Source organism: Mustela nigripes, chromosome X, assembly GCF_022355385.1.
Source record: "Mustela nigripes isolate SB6536 chromosome X, MUSNIG.SB6536, whole genome shotgun sequence".
Taxonomy (NCBI): Eukaryota; Metazoa; Chordata; class Mammalia; order Carnivora; family Mustelidae; genus Mustela; species Mustela nigripes.
In genome coordinates, this window is record NC_081575.1 from 63,396,892 (window position 1) to 63,421,812 (window position 24,921).

Here is a 24,921-nt window from a genome sequence, read left to right on the forward strand (position 1 = left end):
GGTCAAAATGGTAGAAATGTCCCTCATATTTTTAAATAAATGGCAGAAGTATGTAGAATTGGAAGATAAAAATCAGTACTAAGAGCATTTTCAAAAGTTTTGGTTGGTAGCTTAGTTAAAATTTGTTTTTGGTAGTCTTCTACTGACAGTATAAAATCTTTTTGCACATTTATTTCTATTTTGATAGAAGTTTTTTTTTTTAAATTTGTTATACTTCACTACCAAATATATAGTTTTTTTTTTTACTGTCTTTTTACTCAAGAATTGCCAAGAAGATGCTTTTAGAAGAAATTAAAGCCAATCTTTCCTCTGATGAGGATGGATCTTCAGATGATGAACCAGAAGAGGGGAAAAAAAGAACTGGAAAACACAGTGAAGAAAACCTGGGAGATGAGGGTGAGCTCCAACAAGAAGTATAGGATCTCATAACTTGATTGTTTGACCAATTCAGTCTTTGAGGACTATCTGAGCATGAAATTTCATAATATATGCATTTGGAGTTTATTAAAATATTTAAAACTTTACTACTACCTTTGCTCCTTTTGAGTATCTGGTAGTAATTGTGCACATTTTGTCAGTTTTTGCCAATAAACAGATGATTTTTCAAGCAATTTTTTTTTTTTACTTTTAAAAAATCGATGTGTCTATTGGTGATTTTTAATCAATATTTAATCATAGTAATCAAGTCTGATATATGAGATTGTCTGGTATTACCATTGTTATCAAAGTAAATGCAAGCTCTGATCTTTTTCATAAGTCTTGGTAATTAAATAGTTTTATAAAACATTTTAAAAGGAAAAAAGTCTGAAGGCTTTACTGATTTTCTCCATTTAGAAGCAAAAATTCAACTCAATTCTGAATCAGATTCAGATTCTGAAGAATCTAAGAAGCCAAGGTACAGACATAGGCTTTTGAGGCACAAACTCACTGTGAGTGATGGAGAATCTGGAGAAGAAAAAAAGATGAAGCCTAAAGAACACAAAGAAGCCAAAGGCAGAAATAGAAGGAAAGGTAAGACATTTTAATTCTGAATGTAAGGAGGGGGTGCGTGGGTGGCTCAGTCAGTTAAGCATCTGCTTTCCCCTCAGGTCATGATCCCTGAGTCCCAGGACCAAGTCCTGCATCAGGTTCCCTGCTCAGTGGGGTGTCTGCTTTTCCCTGTGACCCTCCCCCATCTTGTGCTTTCTCTCTCTCCCTCTCTCTCAAGTGAATAAAATCTTTAAGGAGAGAGAGAGAGGGAAGGAGGGAGTGAGAAAGAGGAGGAGGGCAGAGGGAAAGGGAGAGAATCCCAAGCGAGCTCCACAGTCAGTGTAGATCCCAACGTGGGGCTTGATCTCATGACCCTGCAATCACGACCTGAGCCAAAATCAAGAGTTAGACACTTAAGTGACCGAGCGATCCAAGTGCCCCAGGAACATACTAGTTTTATAAACTAATTATAGTAATGAAGTTTGAGTGGATCTGGACAAGCTATATTAAGTGAATATCAGCACACTGGTAACAGTTGTTTTCTTACATGAGAATGAAATAAAGAATTTAGAGTGAGGAGAATCCAGAAACTTGAGAAATGACACAAAGAATATTTTTAACCTTCAGTAGTCATATGCACTTAGATTAAAAAGATAAATATGACATTAAATAAAATGCTTTTCTGTACCTGCAGGAAGAAATAATGCTTTCCTAAGGAAGGATAGAAGGTACAATTAATTTGGGTAAATTTATTATATGCAAACCTTGTAAATTTTCATTACATTAAAGTCTTAATTCTTCTGCATTGAGTGCTTACTTATTTCCAGCATCATAGTAAATATTGAAAATATAAAAATGAATAAGGAAATCATTGTCTTGTATGGTGGTTTTCAGCCTGACTACACATGTGGATTATTTTGGGGATTTTGAAGTACGTGTATGACAGGACTCCATCCCAAACCAATTATAGCATAAATGTTGGTGGTGAAATCTAGGTATCCATATATTTTATAGACCACCTCTGATGCAATTCTGATATGTAGCCAGGTTTGGTGTCAGTACTTTTATGAGAATTATTGACATTAATAATATATGAAATTTAGCACTATGAGGGATGTTTTCTATAACAGAGGTATTGTATAGTGTGGCACAAAGGAAGATTTCTTTATCTTCTTGGGGGATGGCAGTTATCCCCAGAGATGACTTCACAAAGATGAAGAGTTTCACTCAGCAGACCAGGTTGTAATTGAGAAGCAGGTAGATATGAAGATTTATAACATAAGCAGGGAAAAAAACTTTAGAAGCCTCTGCAAGCTGTTTGGCAGGTGGTAGACAGGATGCAGTTAACATGGTATAGTTAGATTGTAGGAGGGAATAGGGAAAGTAACATCAGGAAATGAAGCTGGGCCAAGACAGACATCAAGTGCTGGAGACACTTGTAAGTTTTCATTTCTTTCTTTTTTTTAATCTTTTAATTTTTTTATAAACATATAATGTATTATTAGCCCCAGGGGTACAGGTCTGTGAATCGCTAGGTTTACACACTAAGCTTTCATATCTTAAATTGGAGTACTTGGCAGTGGACCCACGGGTACATGAGGCTGTAGAGTAAACATTGCACACCTCTTGGGTGTGTCCATTTTACTTGAACATTGGGGGAGAGCATTCTTAAGTAATCACTTAATTTTTTATATTGAAAAATTAAGTGTGAAATTTATATTGAAAGCTTAAATGTGAAATTTACTTGAGCATTTTGGCTAACAAAATGTTCAAAGAAACTGTTTTCTTAGGGGCAGCAAAGTGGGAGATAGGGATTTTGCTTCTGAGGGCTCAGTTCAGAATATAGAGTCCTTTAGCAGGCACAGTTACTTTCGAAATATTTTATTAAAACCTTGATTTTGTGACTTGACCCGTTTCCACTGTCTCGTCTGTGGGTAATTTATTACCCACATGTTTTTTTTCATTTGCTTGTGAAAGAGGGAGAAACTAAAATCCCTTCATATTTATGTTTCTAATATGGATTATGATCATAGTGATTGATACTACATTTAAAGTTGCATGATTTTCCAAGTTTTGCAAACTCTGTTGTCTGGAAACTTAAGTTAGGCAGTGGGGAGAAATCAAGAGAGTAGCTGACTTAGTAAATCAGGGGCAACATGTGAAATCTCATTTTTCACCTAAATTTGAAAAAGCTTATATTATTTTGGTGATAATTTTTTAAATGTAATTATTGTCTTTGTATTAAATGATATTAAATTGATGTTATTTTTTAAAGGATTTTATTCATTTGAGAGAGTGAAAGAGAGCAGGGTGAGGGACAGAGGGAGAAAGGGACTCCCTGCTGAGTAGGGAGCCCAATGTGATGTGGAACTCGGTCCTGGGACTTCAGGATCATGACCTAAGCTGAAGGCAGACACTTGACTGACTGAGCCACACTGGTGCCCCTGATGTTATTTTTCTAAGTGTGATAATGTTACTTAGTTATATAGGACAGTATGGTAAAGTGTCATCATTTCTGCACTAAAATAAAATGGTTCAGTATAAAAAAGTGTGCATATATAGAGAGCAAGCAAGCAAATGTGATAAACTTAACAATAAGTGAATTGTAGGGATGTAAAAGGGAGAAGGGCTGTAGATGTTCATTTGATAATGCTTTCAAATTTTTGGTAGATTTGAAAATTTTCAAGATAAAGTGATAAAAATGAATAATAGGTTTAGAATTTTACTTTTTTTAAATAAAGATTTTATTTATTTTTGTGAGACAGAGTGTGCGAGAGAGAGCATGAGCTGGGGGAGAGGCAAATCAAAGAGAGAGGCAGACTCCTCGCTGAACAGGGAGCCTGATGTGGGGCTCGATCCAAGAACCCTGGGATCATGACCTGAGCTGAAGGCATATGCTTAACCAGCTGAGCCACCCAGGTGCTCCTAGAATTTTACTTAATCAGAGGATTTGTATGTATGTGCATGTGGACCTGTGTGCTCCTACACATTCCCAGTTGCTTAGTTCTTTTATTATTATTATGTTTTTTAAAGATTTTATTTATTTATTTGAAAGAGAGAGAGAGAGAATAAGAAAGAGAGAGTATGAGTGGAGAAAGGTCAGCAGGAGAAGCAGACTCCCTGCTGAGCAGGGAGCCCGATATGGGACCTGATCCTGGTACTCCAGGATCACGACCTGAGCTGAAGGCAGTCGCTTAACCAACTGAGCCACCCAGGCGCCCTTATTTTTGTTTTATTGTGGTAAAATACAACATAAAATTTTAACCATTTAAACCATTTTTAAGTGTGCAGTTTAGTGATATTAGGTATATTCACATTGTTGTACAATAGTCAACACTGTCTCCACAGCTCTTTCATCATCCCAACCTAAAACTTTAAACACGAATTCCTTATTCCCATTTCCCCTAATAGCAATTCTTTATTTACATTAGCATGTGTTTTTTTAATTTATTATTATTATTTTTTAGATAGAACAGATAAGAGATTTTGATCTCAGGTCATGATCTTTAGCAATTTTTTTATGTTCAGTTGGCCAACATTTAGTACCTCATTAATTTTTGATATAGTGTTCAGTGTTTCATTAGTTGCATATAACACCCAGTGCCCATCACATCACATGCCCTTTTTAATACACCTGGTTACCCCCTCCCCCCACCTCCTCCCTTCTGTAACCCTCAGTTTGTTTCCCAGAGTCCAGAGTTTGTCATGGTTTGTCTTCCTCTCTGATTTCTTCCCATTCAGCAAATTTTTTTTGAAATTTTAGGTTTAAACAAATGTTGTAAAAACAGTACAGGGTTCCTATATAACTTCTACCCAGCTTCCCTAATTTTACACTTTAAGCTTACTATAGTATGATAACCCAAACCAGGGTTAACATTGATACAACACTAATTAGTTAAACTGGGGGTTGGCTAACTATATCTGAAGGCTATACCAGAATCACATTATACTTGCCAACTTCTTACTCACTCACTGTTTTCATGTGTTTATAGTGGCAACGTTGAGTGGAGGTAAGTAGTTGCAACAGAGACCGTATAGCCTACAAAGCTGAAAATACTTAACCATCAGACTTCTCACATAAAATGTTTTCTGACCTCTGAATTAAACTATAGATCTTACGTGCTTTTTATTTGTTTTCCCACTAATGTCTTTTCTGTTCCAGAATCCAATATAGGGATGCCACATTGCTATTAGTTGTGATGTCTCCTTAGTCTACTCCAATCTGTGACAGTCTCTTTTTTTTCATGATCTTGACAGTTTTGAAGACTATTTATCACTTAGTTTCTGGACTGTCCATCTGTATGTATTTGTCTAATGTTTTCTTATAATTAGATTGAGATTATTATGCATTTTGACAAGAGTACTACAAAAGTGACATTTAATCATACACCAAGGTTATATGATGGCAATAGGTCTTATTACTGGTAATAATATTGATTGCTTTGTTCATTTGGTGTCTGCTGGGTTTTTCTACTGCAAAAATATCTATTTTTCTATTCACATTGAATTAATATCTTGTGGAGAGAAACTATTCAAATATCCTGTGTCTCATCATACTTCAGCCCACTAATTCTAGCATTCATCTTGCCTGAAGCAATTACTGTGACATTTATCTAGCAGTGATTTTCTACTTCTTTCATTACTTATATAGTTAGTAATGGTAAGGAAGGGCTGTCTGTTTTCCCTTATTTATTTATCCCATTACTTACGTTAATATGGGTTTATAGATATTTTATTTTATGAGTTGTGACCCACTTACTCATTTTGTCACTTAGATTGTTTTAGCTTTGGCTATTGGAAGCTCCTTCAAGTTGGATCACGTGTCCTTTGAATATACCCCCATAATGTTCTGAGCACTGCTTTACTTTTTGGCACCACAAGATATTTCAAGCTCATCTTGTATTTTCCCTGCCTGGCTTCCTCTGGCCAGAAAGATTGGTATTCTCCTGGGGTTTTGGATACCTGTGTCACAGCAGCTTTGGTACAGAAGAATAAAATTTTTGAGAGAAAAAATAAAATTGGGGATTCCCTTTATTCTCATTATTTGTAGGGCCCAGCTCCCTTTTCTCAGTGCAATGGCTAGAAACGGAGTTCTCCCAGTTTTGCACCCTCTGCAATAGTTTTGGAATTCAGCCTGCCTTCTTGTTGAAACCAGGAAGAAAGGAGGGGAAAAAAACCTGGGACACTCACTGCCTCAACCCCAATTTTATAGGGGTCATTATTCAGGTTTTTATTTCAGTCCCCAGTTTGCCTGCTGTTGTTTCCTTTTCATAGTGCTTAGGTCACTTCTTTATGTGTTCTATTCATAGTTTCTAGTTGTCATAAATGGCAGAAGAGTCCTTATTTGCCCTTACTCCATCTTGGTCAGCCTCTTCTGCTTGTTTTGAATAACTAGAATTCTATTAATTCACCTTTGGTACTATTGAATTTGTTTTGATAGTTAAATTTTCATTTTGTTAATTCACACGCAATTAATACTTACATTTCAATATAGAACCATAGTTTTATAACCATAGTTAGAATACATTTGAATTATTATTATTTTTTAAAGATTTTATTTATTTATTTGACAGAGATAGAGATCGCAAGTAGGCAGAGAGGCAGGCAGACAGAGGAAGGAAAGCAGGCTCCCAGCGGAGCAGAGAGCCTGATGTGGGGCTCCATCCCAGGACCCTGAGATCACGACCCGAGCCGAAGGCAGAGGCTTTAACCCACTGAGCCACCTGGGCACCCCTACATTTGAATTATTTTTATAAATACTATTTGAATCATTAACTGGTCTCATTTATATGAGTGAAATATCCACGAATGTATAGATACTATAGATAGTCTCACAGTGGTCCATGTTTTAATGTGAAAGTATTGAGAAATTTGGTGAATTGAATTTCTGTTGGGAAGTATTTAATAACTTAGTATTTTTTTTTTATTTAAGTGAGCAGTGAAGATTCTGAAGATTCTGATTTCCAGGAATCAGGAGTTAGTGAAGAAGTTAGTGAATCTGAAGATGAACAGCGGCCCAGAACAAGGTAAATATTGTATCACTTTTTCAAAAATTGTAAGAATTCATATGAATAACAATGCTTCAAGTTATTTATAGAAAGGTTGCTATTACTAATAAAATATTTAATATTTTGATTTGATACTAATTATGAAAATAAAAAAATACATATAAACATATATGGTTGAATTATGTCTTATAAATTAGGTGGGCTTTCAGACTGCAAAAACACTTTTGACTGTACTTTTTGGTTGTTATAGGGGGATGCTATAGTTTAGTAAATAAGAGACTCTGTAGACAAACTACCTCCTGGCTTTACTATTTGCTCTTTGTATGAATACTCTGTGCTTCAGTTTCTTTTTAAAAATGGGGATTACAATAGTACTTAATTGGTTATTATGGACATTGAATGGGTTTATAATATGCCTACTTGGCAGATAGTAAATGTTCACTGAATGTTAATTATATACTAGTATTATAGTAATTAAGATTTGTTTGTTCTCTTAATACACATAGCTACTGGTAGTAGTTATTTAAAATTCTGCTTACTTCTTAGTGTAGTATTTTAGATAATACTAACCATTCTAAGAACTTTTTTGTTTCCTCCAAAATATTCCATCTTGGCCTTTTGGCTAAGATCTAGTGTATTTCCCCCAGAATAATATTATCTTTTTATAACTTAACAAATGGGCTGTTTGTGTTTGTGTGAATGTGATATATGTGTCTGCATAGGTGTCAATCTTAAAAATTTTAAAACATTTTAGATCTTTTTAGATTAGCACTTAAACCAGGTTGTGCCTGGAGTATAGCAACATACTGTACATTAGGGAAATAACAATGGGATACAAGGAGAGATTTTTAAAACTGAGAATTCACATAACACGAAAACTCACCATTTTAAAGTGTAGAATAAGTGGTTTTTAGAATATTCACAAAGTTCTTCAGCCACCACCATGATCTAGTTTGAGAATATTTTTACCACCACAGAAAGAAACCCTGTACCCACTAGCAGTCATTCCCATTTTTCCTGCCCTCCGTTCCCTGGCAAAAGCTAATCTACTTTGTATATTGATGTGCCTGTTCTGGACATTTTATATGTTTGGTTTCATATAGTATTTTTTTAATGATTTAGTTAGCATCATGTTTTCAAACTTCATGCATATCTTGTATTGGTACCTTTATCTTTTAAAAATATTTTTAGATGATCATAAAATACATGTGACGTAAACTTTACTATCTTACAAATTAAGTATACAGTTCAGTAGTGTTAAGTACACTCACATCATTCTACAACCAATCTCTACAAGTTTTTTGATTTTGCAAAACAAACTCTTTACACATTAAACAGTAACTCCACCTTCCCCACATCCTTAAGAAGCTACGATTCTACCTTCTGTCTCTGAATTTGACTCCTGTAGGTACCTTATATTAGTGGAATCTTACACATTTGTTGTCTTATTGTGGCTGGCTTATTTCACTTAGTACAGTATCTCAAGTGTCATCCATGTTGCAGCATGGATCACAGTATCCTTCCTTTTTAAGGTTAAATAATATTCTCCTGTCTGCATGTACCACATTTTATCTCTTCATCCATCATTGAACGCTTGGCTTACTTACACCCTTTGCTGATGTGAACATGGGTGTACAAATATCTGTTCAGTCCCTGCTTTCAGTTCTTATGGTTTTATACCCAGAAGTGGAATTGCTGGATCATATATGGTAATTCTGTGTTTAACTCTGAGGAACTGCCACATTGTTTTTTGTAGTGGCTATACCATTTTACATTCTTACCAACAGCACATATTCTCCTCTTTCTACATCCTCACCACCACTTGTTCTTCTCTGGGGTTTTTTTTTTTAATGGGGTGGGAGGGGATCTAACCATCCTAAATACTGAGAGGTGCTATCTCACTGTGGTTTTGATTTGTATTTTTTCTAGTGGTTAGTGATGTTAAGCCTCTTCTTATGTGCTTTTGTGCTCGGAGTTAAGGGAGACAGAATCCTGTCCCTTGGGCAGCCCGTAGAAAAGCCAGAACATTGCCAGCAAGTTCACTCCTGGCAGAGGAGCTGAGAATTGGGCAGCTTCCTACTGACCTCCTTGAGTTGAGCAGGAAAGAGGGTACAACAAGTATAAGCAGAAACACTACAAAATATCCAACTATTTTAAGTGTGACTTTTGATTAGGTGCTAACTTGGTTGCTAAAGTTTCTTAACTGGTTTCTAGAGTTCTCATAAAGTTACTTTTTACCATATGTTGTGTATTCTGTGTTTCTGTGGGAGAACAAGAGCCTGGAACTTCCTAGTCTGTCATCTTGCTGTGGTTACCTGGCTATTTTATTACTTGGATTGGCTGAATAATGTTCCATTGTATAGATAGTACCACATTTTAATTGCCGTTTTTTCATCTGTTGGTAGACATTTGGGTTGTTTCCATTTTTTGGCTATTATTTATAATGCTTCTGTGAATATTTGTATATGATTTTTACATAGTCATATATTTTCATATTCATTCATAGGAATATATCTGTAAGTGGAATTATAGGGTCATATGGTAACATTATGCTCAGCTTTCTAAGGCAGCTGTCAGACTGTTTTGCACAGTGGCTTATCATTTTACATTTCCACTAGCAATGCACCAGACTTCTGATTTCTGTACATCTTCACATACTTTTTAAAAAAATATTTTATTTTTATTTATTTGACATACAGAAATTACAAGTAGGTAGAGAGGCAGGCACAGAGAGAGGAGAGACAGGTTCCATGCCTAGCAGAGAGCCTGATGTGGGGCTCGATCCCAGGACCCTGGGATTATGACCTGAGCCGAAGGCAGAGGCTTTAACCCACTGAGCCACCCAGGTTCCTCCACAAACCTTTTTTTTTTTTTATTATAGCCAACCTAGTGAGTATGTAATGGGCCATTGTGATTTTGATTTACTTTTCCCAAATGATTAATGATGTCGAGCATTTTTGCATGTGCTTACTCTAGCCATTTGTATATCTTCTTTGGAGAAACATCTGTCTGAATGAATAAATTCTTTTCCCAATTTTTAATTGTTTTTGCTGTTGATTTTTTGTTGTTTTTTTAATTGTTGATTTATTGTTGCTGTGAAAACACAGCAACTGTTTTATTGTTTATTCATAACAGTGCTTTATATATTCTGGATATAAGACCCATATCAGAATCCATTGCCTAATCCAAGGTCATGTAGATTTATTGTTCTTTTCATTGACAAGTTTTATAGTTTTACCTATTATATGTAGGACTTTGATCCTTTTTTTTCCCTGTGACGTTTATGATAAGCTTCTAGATTTGTATGTTTAGATAGTTCTCAGTGTTTTCTGGTATAAATACTGTTGTCATAAAAAATATTTGTAGGGACACCTGGGTGGCACAGTCAGTTAAGCATCTGACTCTTGGTTTTGGCTCAGGTCCTCATCTCAGGGTTGTGAGATCAAGCTCCACATCAGGCTCTGCACTCAGGGTAGAGTCTACTTGGGACTCTCTCTCTCTCTCTCTCTCTGTCTCCCTCTATCCCCCCCCACAAATAAATAAGTCTTAAAAAATATTTGTATAATATACACAACAGAGATATGGAAATATTTTTATTACACAATGTTATACACATACACATTTATATGCATATGGGTATATTGACACTCATTTAGAGTAAATTACTAAAAGTGACATTGTTGAGTCTAAGTTACACAATTTTAAGACTTTTGTCATACATATTTTCATCTTTTCCCCCAAGCTTTTATTTAAATTCCAGTTAACATACAGTGTAACGTTAGTTTCAGGAGTAGAATTTAGTGATTCATCACTTACGTATAACACCCAGTGCTCATCATAACAAGTGCCTTCTTTAGTATCCATCACCTGGTTAGTCCCCCTTGCCCATTTCCCCTCCAGTAACCCTCGGTCTGTTTTCTACAGTCAAGAATCTGTTTTCTGGTTTGCCTCTTTTTTTTCTATGTTCACCTGTTTTGTTTCTTAAATTCCACATGTGAGTGAAATCATACGGTATTTGTCTTCCTCTGACTGACTGTTTTGCTTAGCATAATACTCTCTAGCTCTAAACACGTCATTGTAAATGGCAAGAGTTCATTCTTTTGGATGACTGAGTAATATTTCATATATATATGCCAAATTCTCTTTATCTGTCCATCCCTTTATTTTTTTTTTTAAGATTTATTTATTTATTTATTTGACAGAGAGAGAGAGAGATCACAAGTAGGCAGAGAGGCAGGCAGAGAGAGATAGGAGGAAGCAGGCTCCCCACTGAGCAGAGAGCCCGATGCGGGGCTCGATCCCAGGACCCTGAGATCATGACCTGAGCCGAAGGCAGTGGCTTAACCCACTGAGCCACCCAGGCGCCCCTGTCCATCCCTTTATTGAAGGTTTTTATCATGAATGGATATTGACTGATTTGTGAATTTTGAACCACCCCTGCAGCCCATGAATAAATTCCACTTGATCATGGTCAGTGAGTCTTTTAATGTACTGTTGGATTAGATTTCTTAGTAGTTGAGAATTTTTGTATCCATGTTCATCAGGGATATTGGCCTATATGTAGTTTTCTATTTTAATGGAGTTTTTGTCTGGTTTTGGTACCAGAATAATACTGGCCTCATAGAATGAATTTGATAGTTTTTCATCCATTTCTATGTTTTGGAATAGTTTCAGAAGAATAGGCATTAACTCTTCCTTAAATGTTTGGTAGAATTCCCCTGTGAAGCCATCTGGCCCTGGATTTTTGTTTGTTGGGAGATATTTGAGTACTAATTCAATTTCTTTGCTGACTATTGGTCTGTTCACATTCTCTATTTCTTCTTGTTTCAGTTTTGGACGTTTATACGTTTCTTGGAATTTATTTCCTCCAGATTGTATAGTTTGCTGGCATATAGTTTTTCATAATATTCTCTGATAATTGTATTTCTGTGTATTTCTGTGGTTTTGGTTATTTCTCTTCTCTCATTTGTGATTTTGTTTATCTGTATCATTTCTCTCTTCTTTTTGATAAGCCTGACTCTGGGTTTATCAGTTTTATTAAGTGTTTCAAAGAACCACCTTCAGTTTTTTAATCTTTTCAGCTGTTTTTTTTTTGTTTGTCATTTATTCCTGCTCTAATCTTTATATTTCTCTTCTTCTCCTGGCTTTAGGCTTCATTTGTTGTTCTTTTTCTAGATCCTTTAGGTATAAGTTAGGTTATTTGAGAATTTTCTTGCTTCTTGAGGTAGGCTTGTGTTGCTGTATATTTCCATCTTACGACTGCTTTTGCTGTATCCCAGAGGTTTTGGACTGTTGTGTTTTCATTTTCATTTGTTTCCATGTGTTTTTTATTTCTTTTTTAATTTCCTGTTTGACTCATTCATTCTTTAGTTCTTTAACCTTGTATTTGTGGTCTTCCTAAATTTTTCTTGTGGTTGACTTTAAGTTTCGTAGCCTTGTGGTTAGAGAAGATGCATTGTGTGATCTAAGTCTTTCTGTACTTGTTGAGCCCTGATTTGTGATCTAGTTATGTGATCTGTTCTGTAGAATGTCCCATGTACATTTGAATATGTGTTTTGTTGCTTCAGGATATAATGTTCTGAATATATCTTTTAAGTCCATCTGTTTCCATTTATCATTCAAAGCCATTGTTTCCTTGTTGATTTTCTGCTTAGATGATCTGTCCATTGATGTAAGTGAGGTGTTAATATTCCATAGTATTATTGTATTATTGTAAATGAGTTTCTTTATGTTTGTTATTAATTGTTTTATGTATTTGGGTGCTCCCAAGTTGGGGGCATAAGTATTTATAATTAGTAGATCTTGTTTGTTAGACCCCTCAATTATGATACAATGCCCTTCCTTATCTCTTATTACAGTCTTGGTTTATAGTCTAGTTTGCTTGATATAAGTATTGTTTCTCTGGCTTTCTTGGACATTCATTTACAGCATAAATGTTTTTCCATCTCCTCATTTTCAATCTGCAGGTGCTTTAAGGTCTAAAATGACTCTTATAGGTAGCATATAGATGGGTTTTGTTTTATTATCCATTTAGACATCCTTTGTCTTTTGATTGGAGCATTTCATCCATTTACATTCAGAGTGATTATTGATATATATGGATTTTGTGCCTTTGTATTACTTGTTTTGTTGTTGTTTCTGGAGATTTTCTCCATTCCTTTCTAGTCTTTTTCGCTTTTGGTCTTTCTTTCCCACTCAAAAAGTCCTCTTTAATATTTCTTCCTGAGCTGTTTTAGTGCTGATGAACTCCCTTAGTTTTTGTTTGTCTGGGATACTCTTTATATCTACTTCTCTTCTAAATGATAGCCTTTGTGGATAGAGTATTCTTGTTTGCATATTTTTCCCATTCAGCATGTTTCATATATCATGCCACTGACTTCTGGCCTGTCAGGTTTCTTTGGAGAAATCTACTGCTATTCTTTTGCATCTTCTCTTGTAAGTTCAGGATTTCGTTTGTCTTCTGCTTTTGAGTTTTTCTTTGTGACTATATTTTACAAATTTAACTTCAGTGTATCTTGTTATCCTGCTTTTATTTATGTTGATGGGAGTTCTCTGTGCTTCCTGGATCTATATGTCTGTTTTATTCCCCAGATTAGGGAAGTTTTCCTTTATTAGTTTCTCAGATATACCTTCTGCCCCCTTTAATTTGTATTCTTCTGATACTCCCGTGATACAAATGTTATTACATTTGTTGGAGTCACTGCATTCCCTGAGTCTACTCTTGTGATCTATCATTATTTTTCCTCTCTTTTGTTCAGCTTCATTATTTTCCATAATTGTCTTCTACATGACTTGCTTCTATGTCTGTTTCTTCCATCCTTGTGGTAATTACATCCAGTCTCTTTTGAATCTTAGTTACTACATTTTTAATTTCTGCCTAATTGTCTTTTTACCTTTTTTATTTCTAATAAGGGTTTTTCTGATGTCTTCCATGTTTTTCTGAAGTCCATTGAGTATCTTTATGATTGTTGCTTTAAATTCTCCATCAGGCATCTTACTTATACCTGTTTCTGTTAGATCTCTGTCCATGAACTTTTCTTGTTTTTCTTCTTTTGAGATGAATTTCTCCATCTCTTGGTATTTTGTCTAGGTTTCTGTCTTCTGTGTGTTAGAGAAGCCTTTTATATTTTCTGCCTGAGAGTTACAGCTTTATGAAGAAGAGGTCATACACTGTCCAGGGCCTGTGCTTCAGGAAGTGTCTCTGGTGTGTGCTGAGTGCACTCTGCTGCTGGATTTTGGTTGCTCTGTCCCTCAGTTTAGTTGTCTGTAGAGGTTCTCCTTGCCTGGTATTTGGAACGTGGCCAGTGTGGCAAGTTTAAAGACCTGTGCTTTGATTTGCTTTCTAAAAGAGACGTGATGCTGTTTCTACTAGAATGGAAGCTTTGCAGCACACTGTAGTAAGTAGATGTCTTGTGTGCCTGGGTTTGTGCTGGTCTCCTGGGGAAGAGGTCTCCTGGGCTGGTCCTTAGTGATACTTGCCTGAGAAAAGCAGTAACACTGTAGCTCAGGGTGTGAGACTCGGTATAAGCAGATTAGGTAACCACTGTTGGTGCTGTACGATTTCCTAAAGTTGGTTTATGCTAAGGGGTGGCTGAAGGAAATGATGTCAGCTAGGTCTTTTTTCCTTGTGGAGGGGAGTCTGTGCTTGCTACTCTCAATGAAGCACTCCCAGATGAGTGAATAATTTCCCTTCATACATTCTAGGTGTTTTTCAGATCATTTTTTTCACACTGTCTCCAGGTTGCTTGCCTGCCTGGCAATGTATTGCACTTTGGGCTCTACCCAGCTAAGTCTGCTGACTTTTTAAATTCCAAACTTTAGTGACCTGGTGTGGTGGGGATCAGCACCAGTCTTCTCTGGGAGGGTCTTGCCGCATGGACTAATAATGCAAGTTTGACTAACGCCTGGACTAATGCAAGTTTGACCCAGAAGAGTGGTCACTCCAGAGTGCAGGGTCATCGGATTTGGAGTAAATCAGGCCAAATACCCAGTGTTCAGGTTAGCTGCCCTCAGCAGCTGTGACTGCGCCTATGCTGAGGTGTGTGATGTCGGGGGGATGGCACTCCCTGGTTCTCTTCTCCCTGCACATACAATGCCACCTCTCATAAATGCACTCCAGGAGGAGGGAACAGTCTCTCCCATTGCACCTTAGGCAAGCCTCAAATTGTGTCATCTGCCTGTAAGTTGCTTGTTTGCCTGCCTTCTGTCTAGGAGTAGGGCAGCGCCCTCAGGTATCTATCCTAGCGAAGCCCAGGGGCCTTTAAAACTCCAGTCTTTGAGTCCTTCTGCTTGCAAAAATTCATGAAAATCATCCCCTTTTGTTTTCCCATACAGTGGCTTTGGGGCAGTATTCATCTTGTGCATATCCCTGTGTGCTCTGCTCTCTCTCGCCTTTCTCTGCCACCAGGACTCCCTTACTGCTGCAGCACCCATGATACATTTCTCCCCAAACCCCCTCTCCACACTGCTCCCTTCCTGAATGTGCCCTCTTCTCTTCCCTCTAATTGTGATGTTTGCTCTATCAGCCTTCAGGTCTGTTCCTTGGGTATTTAGGATGATTTGATAATTATTTACCTATGTTTGAGGGGTGTGGAAGCCTAGAGTCCTTCTACTATTCTGCCATCTTAACTCCCTCCTGTCATACATATTTTCAAACTTATCTTATAGAGGTCATTTTTTTTTCTCCCCCCAGCATAATATGTAAACCATCATTTTTTCACTTTTCAACAATGGAATAGTGAGTAGTCTGTTAGGTAGAACTTACATCTTAGGGGGATTTTGATCCATTTTGAGTTAATTTTTATATATGATGTAAGATAGGGGTCCAACTTCATTGCTTTGCATGTAGATAACTAGTTGTCTCAGCACCATTTATTAAAAAGATAATTCCCCCCCCAAAGATTTATTTACTTATTTATTTGACAGAGAGATCACAAGTAGACAGAGAGGCAGGCAGAGAGAGAAGCAGGCTCCCTGCCGAGCAGAGAGCCCGACATGGGACTCGATCCCAGGACCCCGAGATCACGACCCGAGCTGAAGGCAGCGGCTTAACCCACTGAGCCACCCAGGCGCCCCAAAAAAGATAATTTTACCTGTTGCATTTTCTTGACACTCTAGTGGAAAAATCAGTGGATCACAAATGTAATGTTTTATTTCTGGACTCAATATTTCTCTTTCATTGATTTGTATGTCTGTTATTTATGACCTGAATGTACTGTCTTTATATATGTAACTTTGTCCACCAGTTTATAAGCCCAGAAGTACTTTTTTTTGCCAGAAGTTGTTGTTACTGTTTTCTTCTAAGAGATGGTGAATATTTTTCATTTGTATATTAGCTACTAATATTTCTAAAGGTCCTCCATCTTTTTTTCTTAATTTTATTTATTTTAGAGCATGAGTGAGTTGGGGTGAAGGGCAGAGGGAGAAGGAGAGAGAGAATTCAAAGCAGACTCCACGTGGGGCTGCATCCTGTGACCTGAGATTATGACCTGAGCCAAAATCAAGAGTTGGTTTCTTAACCAATTGAGCCACCCAGGTCCCCTCATCCATTTTATTATTTACGCCAAACCTCCCCTCTCTATAACTTAAAATATTGATTGTTGGATTAAAATTAAGGGTTATCTAGTGAAGATTTTCTTTTTTGCTTTTTGTTTTCCTTTTCTTTTTTAGGAATGTGTGCAAAGGTAAATAAGCTGTAGAATAGTATGTAATTAATTTAAGGAAATTCATCATGAAGTATTTCATTTTGCATTTTAAATGTTTTTTTAGGTCTGCAAAGAAAGCAGAGTTGGAAGAAAATCAGCGGAGTTATAAACAGAAAAAGAAAAGGCGACGCATTAAGGTTCAAGAAGACTCATCCAGTGAAAACAAGGTAATGACATTTATTATGTGCTTGAATTATAACTATAGTAGAGTGTACTAAATATGTTACTTCCTTTTCTGCATTCCATTCATTAGTTTAATTCTGCTGGTTTATTTTTAACACTTTTAACACTTTTGTAGAAGGATTGACTTACTGAATGTATAAGTATGCAGAAATATTATGACACATTATCTTTTTTTTTTCTGTTTCTTAACTAAATCTGATGGAAATTTTAAGTTGCTCTTTTTCATTGTTTTACGCTCTTGGGCCTATAAAGTTGATGTGTAGTGTTCTATTTTTTGAAGACATAAAACATTTTTTTCTGAATAATGACTCACGTGTGAGTAGATTTCTTCCAGAAGTGATGTTAGCAAATTTGTTTCTTATATATAAGCAGGATTATGTAAAGTAGAAATTCTCTGTAATATGTTTCACTCTGTGAGTAAAGAATGAATCTGTAACATGAATCTGTAACATCCTTGGCCAGGGATGGGAGTGGTCTTTTTAAAAAATGATCCTTTAACTGTACATTTCAGTGGTCTTAATCAAATTAACAGTACATTTCAGTGGTCTTAATTAAACTCAAAATTGGAAACTCTGTACCCAGCCCCTTGTAACCTCATCTAATTTCTCTGTTTATGATTTTGCCTATTTTAGGTACCTCATATTAACAAAAGTCATATAGTTATGTGTCCTTTTGTGTGTGGTTTATTTCACTGACAATGTTTTCAGGGTTCATCCATATTGTAGACTATATCACAATTTCCTTCTTTTTAATGCTAAATAATATTCTGTTGTATGTATATATCATTGTGTTTACCCATTCTTTTGTTGATGGACATTGGGATTGTTTCCATCTTAGGCTATTTTGAGTAATGGTGTTGTGAATGTGGGTGTAGAAATATTTTAGTCCCTGCTTTATATATTTTGGTTATAATCTGAAATACGGAATTGGTGGAGCATCTGGTAATTCTATGTTTAACTTTTTGAGGCACCATCACATTGTTTTCCCAGTGTACCAGGGTTCTGGTTATTCCAAATTCTCACCAAAACTTGTTACTTTTTTTTTTTTTGTCTTTTTCTAATACCCATCCTAATGGGTACAAGATAGTATCTCCTTTATGGTTTTGATTTAAATTTCCCTAATGACAAGTAATGTTGAACATCTTTTCACATGATTAACTGAATATTTCTGTATCATCTTTGGAGAGATGCTTGTTGCATTTCTTTGCCCCCTTTTCTGGGGTGTTTTTAAATGCTCTTTTTTATTGCGAAGTATAATCTAAAGCTTCTCAGTATGTTTTCTTTAACCTTTTCTTAGTATATTAATTATTGGAATATGAAATGGGTAAATTAGACAACTTTGTGGTATTTACCTTTGATCATTTAAATTCCATAGAGTAATTCTGAAGAGGATAAAGAAGAGGAGGAAGATGAAGAGGAAGAAGAAGAAGATGAAAATGATGATTCCAAGTCTCCTGGAAAAGGCAGAAAGAAAATTAGAAAAATTCTTAAAGATGATAAACTAAGAACTGAGACACAGAATGCTCTTAAGGAAGAGGAGGAGAGGCGAAAACGTATTGCTGAGAGGGAACGTGAACGAGAAAAATTGAGAGAGGTAAACCAGTTTTTATTTATGATTTCAAAAAATAGGACTTTAATAGCTTCACACACACATATATTACTCAGTATTTTAAGAATAGAATGTTATAATCCCCACAGATTTTTAATTATACTTGCTTTTCCCTATTAACAATATTTTATATAACTTTAATTTCAAAAGATTTTATTTATTTATTTTGGAGATAGCAAGCGAGTATGCAAGTGGGAAAGGAGCAAATGGAGAGGGACAAGCAGACTCTGCACTGAGTGTAGAGCTCAACGTGGGGCTTGATCCTATGACCCTGAGATCATGACCTGAGCTAAAATCAAGAGTCGGATGTTTAACTGACTGGGCCACCCACTCAACTCTATTTTATGCAACTTAAAAATCTTCATTAGGCTATATTAGTATAATTAGATACACGAAATGACTTAAGATTCTTGAATTCTCACCAAAGTGATTTTGTTTTACCTGGGGCAGAAAAATCTTTAAATCTTTAAATATAATTTAAATAATAAAAATAAATAAAATTAAATAATAAATATTAATTAAATATTTTAAATATTTAAATATATTGCTTAAATTCATAAAAGATTTTAATTTTTTTTGGTTAAGCCTTTTATTTTCTTTTAATTCAGAAAAAGAGAAAGCGAGTAAGTGTGCACGCACAAGCAGGGGGAGGGGGAGAGGCAGGCAGAGAGAGAAGCAGGCTCCCTGCTGAGCAAGGAACCTGATGTGGGACTTGATCCCAGAACTTTAGTGTCATGACCTAAGCTGAAGGTAGCCACATAACTGGCTGAGCCACCCAGGCGTCCCAAAGATTTTAATTTTTTAAATAAACTTTCTTTTTTAATCATGATAGTTTTCAAGAACATTTACAGGCAGAGGGAATAGTACTACAAATCTCCATGTACTAGATACTCAACTTCAGCAGTTACCAACACATGGCCATCTTGTTTCATCTATTTTCTTCAGATTACTTTGGAGAAGTCTCAGAAATCATCTCATTCTGTATATATATAGTTCAGACTATATTGTCAAAAGATAAATACCCTTAGACATTATTACAGTACCATTATTATACTTAAAAATTATCATTAATTCCATAGTATCATCAAATATCTAGCTAATATTCCAAATTCTTTCATTTTCCTCAGAAACATATTAGTGGTTTGTAAAGATTTATTTACTTATTTGAGAAAGAGAGAAAGCGTGGGTGGTCGGGAGGGACAGAGAGAATCCCAAATATATTCCCCACTGATCTCCGAGCCTGGTGCAGGGCTTCATCCCATGACCCCAAAATCATGACCTGAGCCAAACCAAGAGTTGGATGCTTAACCAACTGAGCCACCCAGGTGCCCAAATACAATGGTTTTAAAAACGTGTGGTATGAATTAGGAAATTAAGAAAGTCTTAGTACCTGTTACATTGCATTTGGATGTTGTACCTCATGTCTATTTTCATTTTAAAAACGAAGTTTTCCTTTTTCCATTTTCTTCTTATTGTACAAGAGTTTAAAAAGCTAGATTATTTGTGTAGAATTTCCTATATTTTGAGCTTTGCCGATCCCATTTCTGTGGTGTATTTTCACTGGTTCCTATATGTTCTTTAAACTGTTGGATATAGAGGTCTGACCAGATTTAGATTCAGTTCTTGGCAAAAATACTCATGGGTGGTAATATATACCTCATCTTACATCTTACTTAGAGGTACATCTAAGAGTAGGTGTCTCTTTTTGTGATGTTATTTAAATTTTATTTAAAAATTTGAATAATAGCATTTGATAAGTAGACATTAAAATTCTATATTATCATTTTCTTCTTCTGATCCCTATCAGTATATATACATGTTTTTCACATAACTGCAGTCACTGTATGTGACTGTATATGCTGTATTTTCCTTCCCCTCTTATTTCATGTAATTTAAATATATATTAACATGTTCCCCGTACATTTCATTGTTTTATGTTTATTTTCTAATTAATTCTTTTCGTTTACTAAATTGAATCCATGTGCTTTTTAAAAATCAAGTATTACCATAAAGCTGTATTGAAAAATCAGTAGTCTTCCATTTTACCCAGACTGTACTCAAAGATGATGACTCAGTTCTTCTAGCTATTCTTTGCTTTTACTTTATGTTTCTGTTTAGTAGGCATATAATTTTATTTTTTATTTTTCAGTTTTAAACATTACCATTGTTGTATGATAGTTGTGAATTTGTCATATACTGCCTGACAAAGACAGACTTTCCTCCTCCCATTCTCTTAGTGTGGTTATACCTCAGTTCTGGTGGAATTATTTGTCACTGTTTGCATGCCTGTATCTATTTAAATATTCACAAAAGGGCTACATAGTGTATATTGCATATATTTCTCATACATACACATATATGTATGTGTATATACACATAGTGCATGATGATTACATTCCTTTGTCCTTTTTTGTTTGCTTTTCCTAGAATTAATAATGTTTTGGATTTTTTTTGTCTTACTTTCTGCATACTTTTGACTACTTAATTTCCTGTATATTTGGCAGAACCCTAAAATTCCTCAGTAACTTTAACACATCAAGTGAATGATCAGGTTAGTTTTTTTGTTTTTTTTTTTTTTGAAATGATGCTCTTGGAGCCTTTTTTCCCCCACTTCTAATCTGGTCTGTTTCATTACTTTCACTCTTCTGGGAATTTCCTCACCTCACCCATTTCTTGTTTTGGATCTCTTACTTCATAGATACTTATTTTCCCATGCACTATACTTCCCAGAGATTTTCAATTGGGTTAGTCATCTTACTTTAATAATGGACTAATTTGGCGATCTGGTAGGTGTGACTCTTTCTTATTTAGCCTTTCAACCAATTTTCTGGCTTTCACTCCACACTTCTCCTGAACTATTTGTGTTAACTGATGCCTCCTTGTCCTTAAACTTCTGAGGAATATCAAATATGTGGTTCTTGTTATTTTTCTTCTCTACGGGAACTTAAGTTTCAACCTTCTTTATTTTGTTACGTCATGTGACATTTGTCCATATACCTTATAGCTTTCACAGTTTTGTTAACGCTTCATTTCTGCCAAGATCTTCCTCTTTTTTCTTTTTCACCTATGGGATTATAACTTTTTTGTTCTTTCATGTCATTTTATTGAAGAAATATGTTCATTCCACCATTTTTAGCCACTTGCAATGGTTTTGCCTAAGTAAACTGTTCCAAGAAATACATTCATTCATTCATTTATTTGATCTTATTTATTTATTTGACAGAGAGAGTACAAGCAGGGGAGCAGCAGGGAGAGGGAGAGGAAGGAGGAGGAGGAGAAGTAGGTTCCCTGCTGAGCAGGGAGCCTGATCTGGGGCTTGATCCCAGGACCCTGAGATCGTGACCCAAGCTGAAGGCAGATGCTTAACTGACTGAGCCACCCAGGTGCCCCATTTCCCAAGAAATTTTTTTTTCCACGAAATTTAATATACATTTGCATAACCACCAATTACATATGATGTATTTCCTATACTAAGTTCGCAATCAAAGGATTTTATCAAAAGTATACTTCCTAGTAGCCATTGCCGCATTTAAGATGTAGAAAACTTTAATCAGTACTTCTTTGGTCAGTCCTCAACCCTGTATACCTAGCTATAGGGAATCTATGATCTGCTTTTATCAGCATAGATTATATTTGTCTTTTTTAAAGTTTCATGTCAATGAAATCACATAATATGTTCTTTTATGTAATTTTCAGTTTAACAGTTTTGAGATTCATTCATGTTTATGTGTTCCAGGTACTTTATGTTTGTAGAGTACTATTCCACTGTATGGATAGGCTACAGGTTATTTACTTATTGATGGATGTTTGGGTTATTTTTGGCTTATGAATCAATTTGTTATAAATATTTCTGTACAGGTCTTTGTGTAGAAAGATGTTTTCATTTCCTTTGGAAAAATATCTAGAAGTGGTATTATTGGGCCATATGGTATGTGCATGTTTAACTTTAATTTCAAATTCCATTTCTTCATTGCTGGTATATAGGAAAGCACTATCTTTTGTATATTAACCTTACATCCTGCAACCTTGCTCTAATCACTGAGTTCCTGGATTTTTTCATTATTTGTTTTGGGTTTTCTCTATATGAAATCATTTCATCTGTGAACAAAGACAGTTTTATTTCTTTCCTTCCTAATCTGTGTACCTTTTCATTGCTTTTCTTGTTTTACTGCATTAACTAAAATTTCTGGTACAATGTTCAAAAGGAGTGGTAAGAAGGGATATCCTTGCCTTTACCTGACCTTAGTGTGAAAGCTTATAGTTTCTCACCATTAAGTATTATGTTAGCTATTGACTTTTTTTTTTAAGATTTTATTTATTTTATTTGACAGAGAGAGAGATCACAAGTAGGCAGAGAGGCAGGCAGAGACAGAGGGGGAAGCAGGCTCCCTGCTGAGCAGAGAGCCCAATTCGGGGCTCGATCCCAAGACCCTGAGATCATGACCTGAGCCGAAGGCAGCGGCTTAATCCACTGAGCCACCCAGGCGCCCCAGCTATTGACTTTTTGTAGGTACACTTAATCAAGTTGTGAAGTTCTCCTCTATGTCTTATTTACTGAGAATTTTTATCATGAATGGGTGCTGGATCTTTGTGAGATACTTTTGCTGCATCTCTTGTTACGATTATGTGATTTTTAAAGCCTGTGGATATAATGGATTGTGTAGATTTTTGAATGTTGAACCAGTGTTCCATATCTGGGATAAATCCTACTTGGTTATGGTATATAATTCTTTTAATACATTTTTGGATTTTATTTGTTAATAGTTTGTTGATGGCTTTTGTATTTATGATTATGAGAGATGCTTGTAGTTTCACATCATGTGTTGGTATTAAGGTAATGCTGGCCTGATATATTGAATTAGGAAGTGTTCCTTCTGCTTTATCCTCTAAAAAAGGTTGTAGAGAATTGGTATAATGCACTTGTAAACCCACCAGTGGTGCTTTCTGTTTTGGAAGGTTATTAATTATCGACTTAATTTCTGTAATATGTATGAGCCTATGTAGATTGATGATTGGCTTTATAATAAACTACCAAAATGTTTTCTAGCATGGCTATAACATTTTGAATTACCATCAGCAATATATGAGAATTCCAGTTTCTTCATGTCCTCAGCAATAGTACTGGCAGTTTTTAAAATTTCAGCCATTTAAAAAAATGTGTAGTGTTATTTCATTGTTACTTGAATTTGCATTTCTCTGGTGACTAATTAGGTTAAACATCTTTTCATGGGCTTAATGGCCATTTATATATCCTTGTGGTGTGTTTATTCAAATCTTTTCCTCTTTTTTTTTCTTTTCCTCTTTTTTGTGTGTGGGGAGTTTTGTCTTTTTATTTAATTAGGATAGTTATTTTGTATAAAAGTCATTTTTCGGGTTTATGTGTTTTTATGTGTTTTCTTCCTTATTGACTTCTCTTTTTATTTATTTAATCTTGTCTTTCAAAAAGTCAGAAGGTTTGAATTTTGATAAAGTCTTACTCATCAGTTTTTTAATGTTTGCCTTTTTGGGGGGGGGCGGCGCACGTCTGTGTCCTATTTAAGAAATCTTGGTTTACCCCAAGGTTGCAAATATTTTCCTCTTTGATTCCTTCTCAAAATTACGTACTTTTCATTTTTAAGTGTAAGTTTGTGATTTCTTTCATGTTAATTTTAGCATGTTAATGATATATGAGATATGGGTGAAGATTCATATTTTATCCTAGTACGGTCAGTTATTCTTCTATCATTTGTTGTAAGACTTGCTTCTCCATGGAATTATTTTGCTTCTTTGTAAAAAATCAACTTATTACATATTTGTGAATCAGTCCTCTATGTGTTTGTCCTTAAGCTAATACCATACTGTTTTGATTACCATAACCTTATATTTTGTAGTGAATCTTGAAATCAGATACTGTAACTCCTGAACTTTGTTCTGCATTTTCAGAATTGTTTTCGCTATTAACTGTTAACTTGCATTTCCATATAAATTTTAGTATCATGTTGCCACTTTTCATAAGAGTCCTTTTGGAACTTTCATTGGGATTGTGTTGGATCTTTATATCAGTGACATCTTAGTATTTTTCTCCTGTTACATGAATATAGTATGTCTCTCCATTTATTTAGTTTTCCTTTAATTTCTCTTAGCAGTGTTTTATACTTTTCATTGTACAAATCCAGCATATATTTTGCTAAATTTATCCCTAAGGGGTTGCCTGGGTGGTTCCGTGGGTTAAATCTCTGCCTTCGGCTTGAGTCATGATCTCGGGGTCCTGGGATTGAGCCCCGCATCAGACTCTGCTCAGTGGGGAGCCTGCTTCCTTCTCTCTCTCTGCTGGCCTCTCTGCCTACTTGTGATCTCTTTCTGTCAAAAAATAAATAAAATCTTTAAAAAAAATTATCCCTAAGTATTTCATGTTTTCTGATGACATGATAAATGAAATTTCAAGTGATTTAATGACTTTCTAGTCTGTG

The 24,921-nt window shown here is 35.5% G+C and overlaps 1 protein-coding gene across 4 annotated transcripts in view; it reads left to right on the plus strand.

Annotated features, from left to right (window-relative positions):
- The window catches only part of ATRX (ATRX chromatin remodeler), a 301,682-nt gene that overhangs the window by 126,973 nt on the left and 149,788 nt on the right, over positions 1–24,921 (plus strand). For all 4 annotated transcript variants that reach the window (XM_059385663.1, XM_059385664.1, XM_059385665.1 and 1 more), the window contains 5 exons: positions 263–396; positions 835–1,011; positions 6,902–6,995; positions 16,746–16,848; positions 18,239–18,457. In XM_059385663.1, the coding sequence (XP_059241646.1) occupies positions 263–396; positions 835–1,011; positions 6,902–6,995; positions 16,746–16,848; positions 18,239–18,457 (727 nt within the window). The remainder of the gene's footprint in view (positions 1–262; positions 397–834; positions 1,012–6,901; positions 6,996–16,745; positions 16,849–18,238; positions 18,458–24,921) is intronic.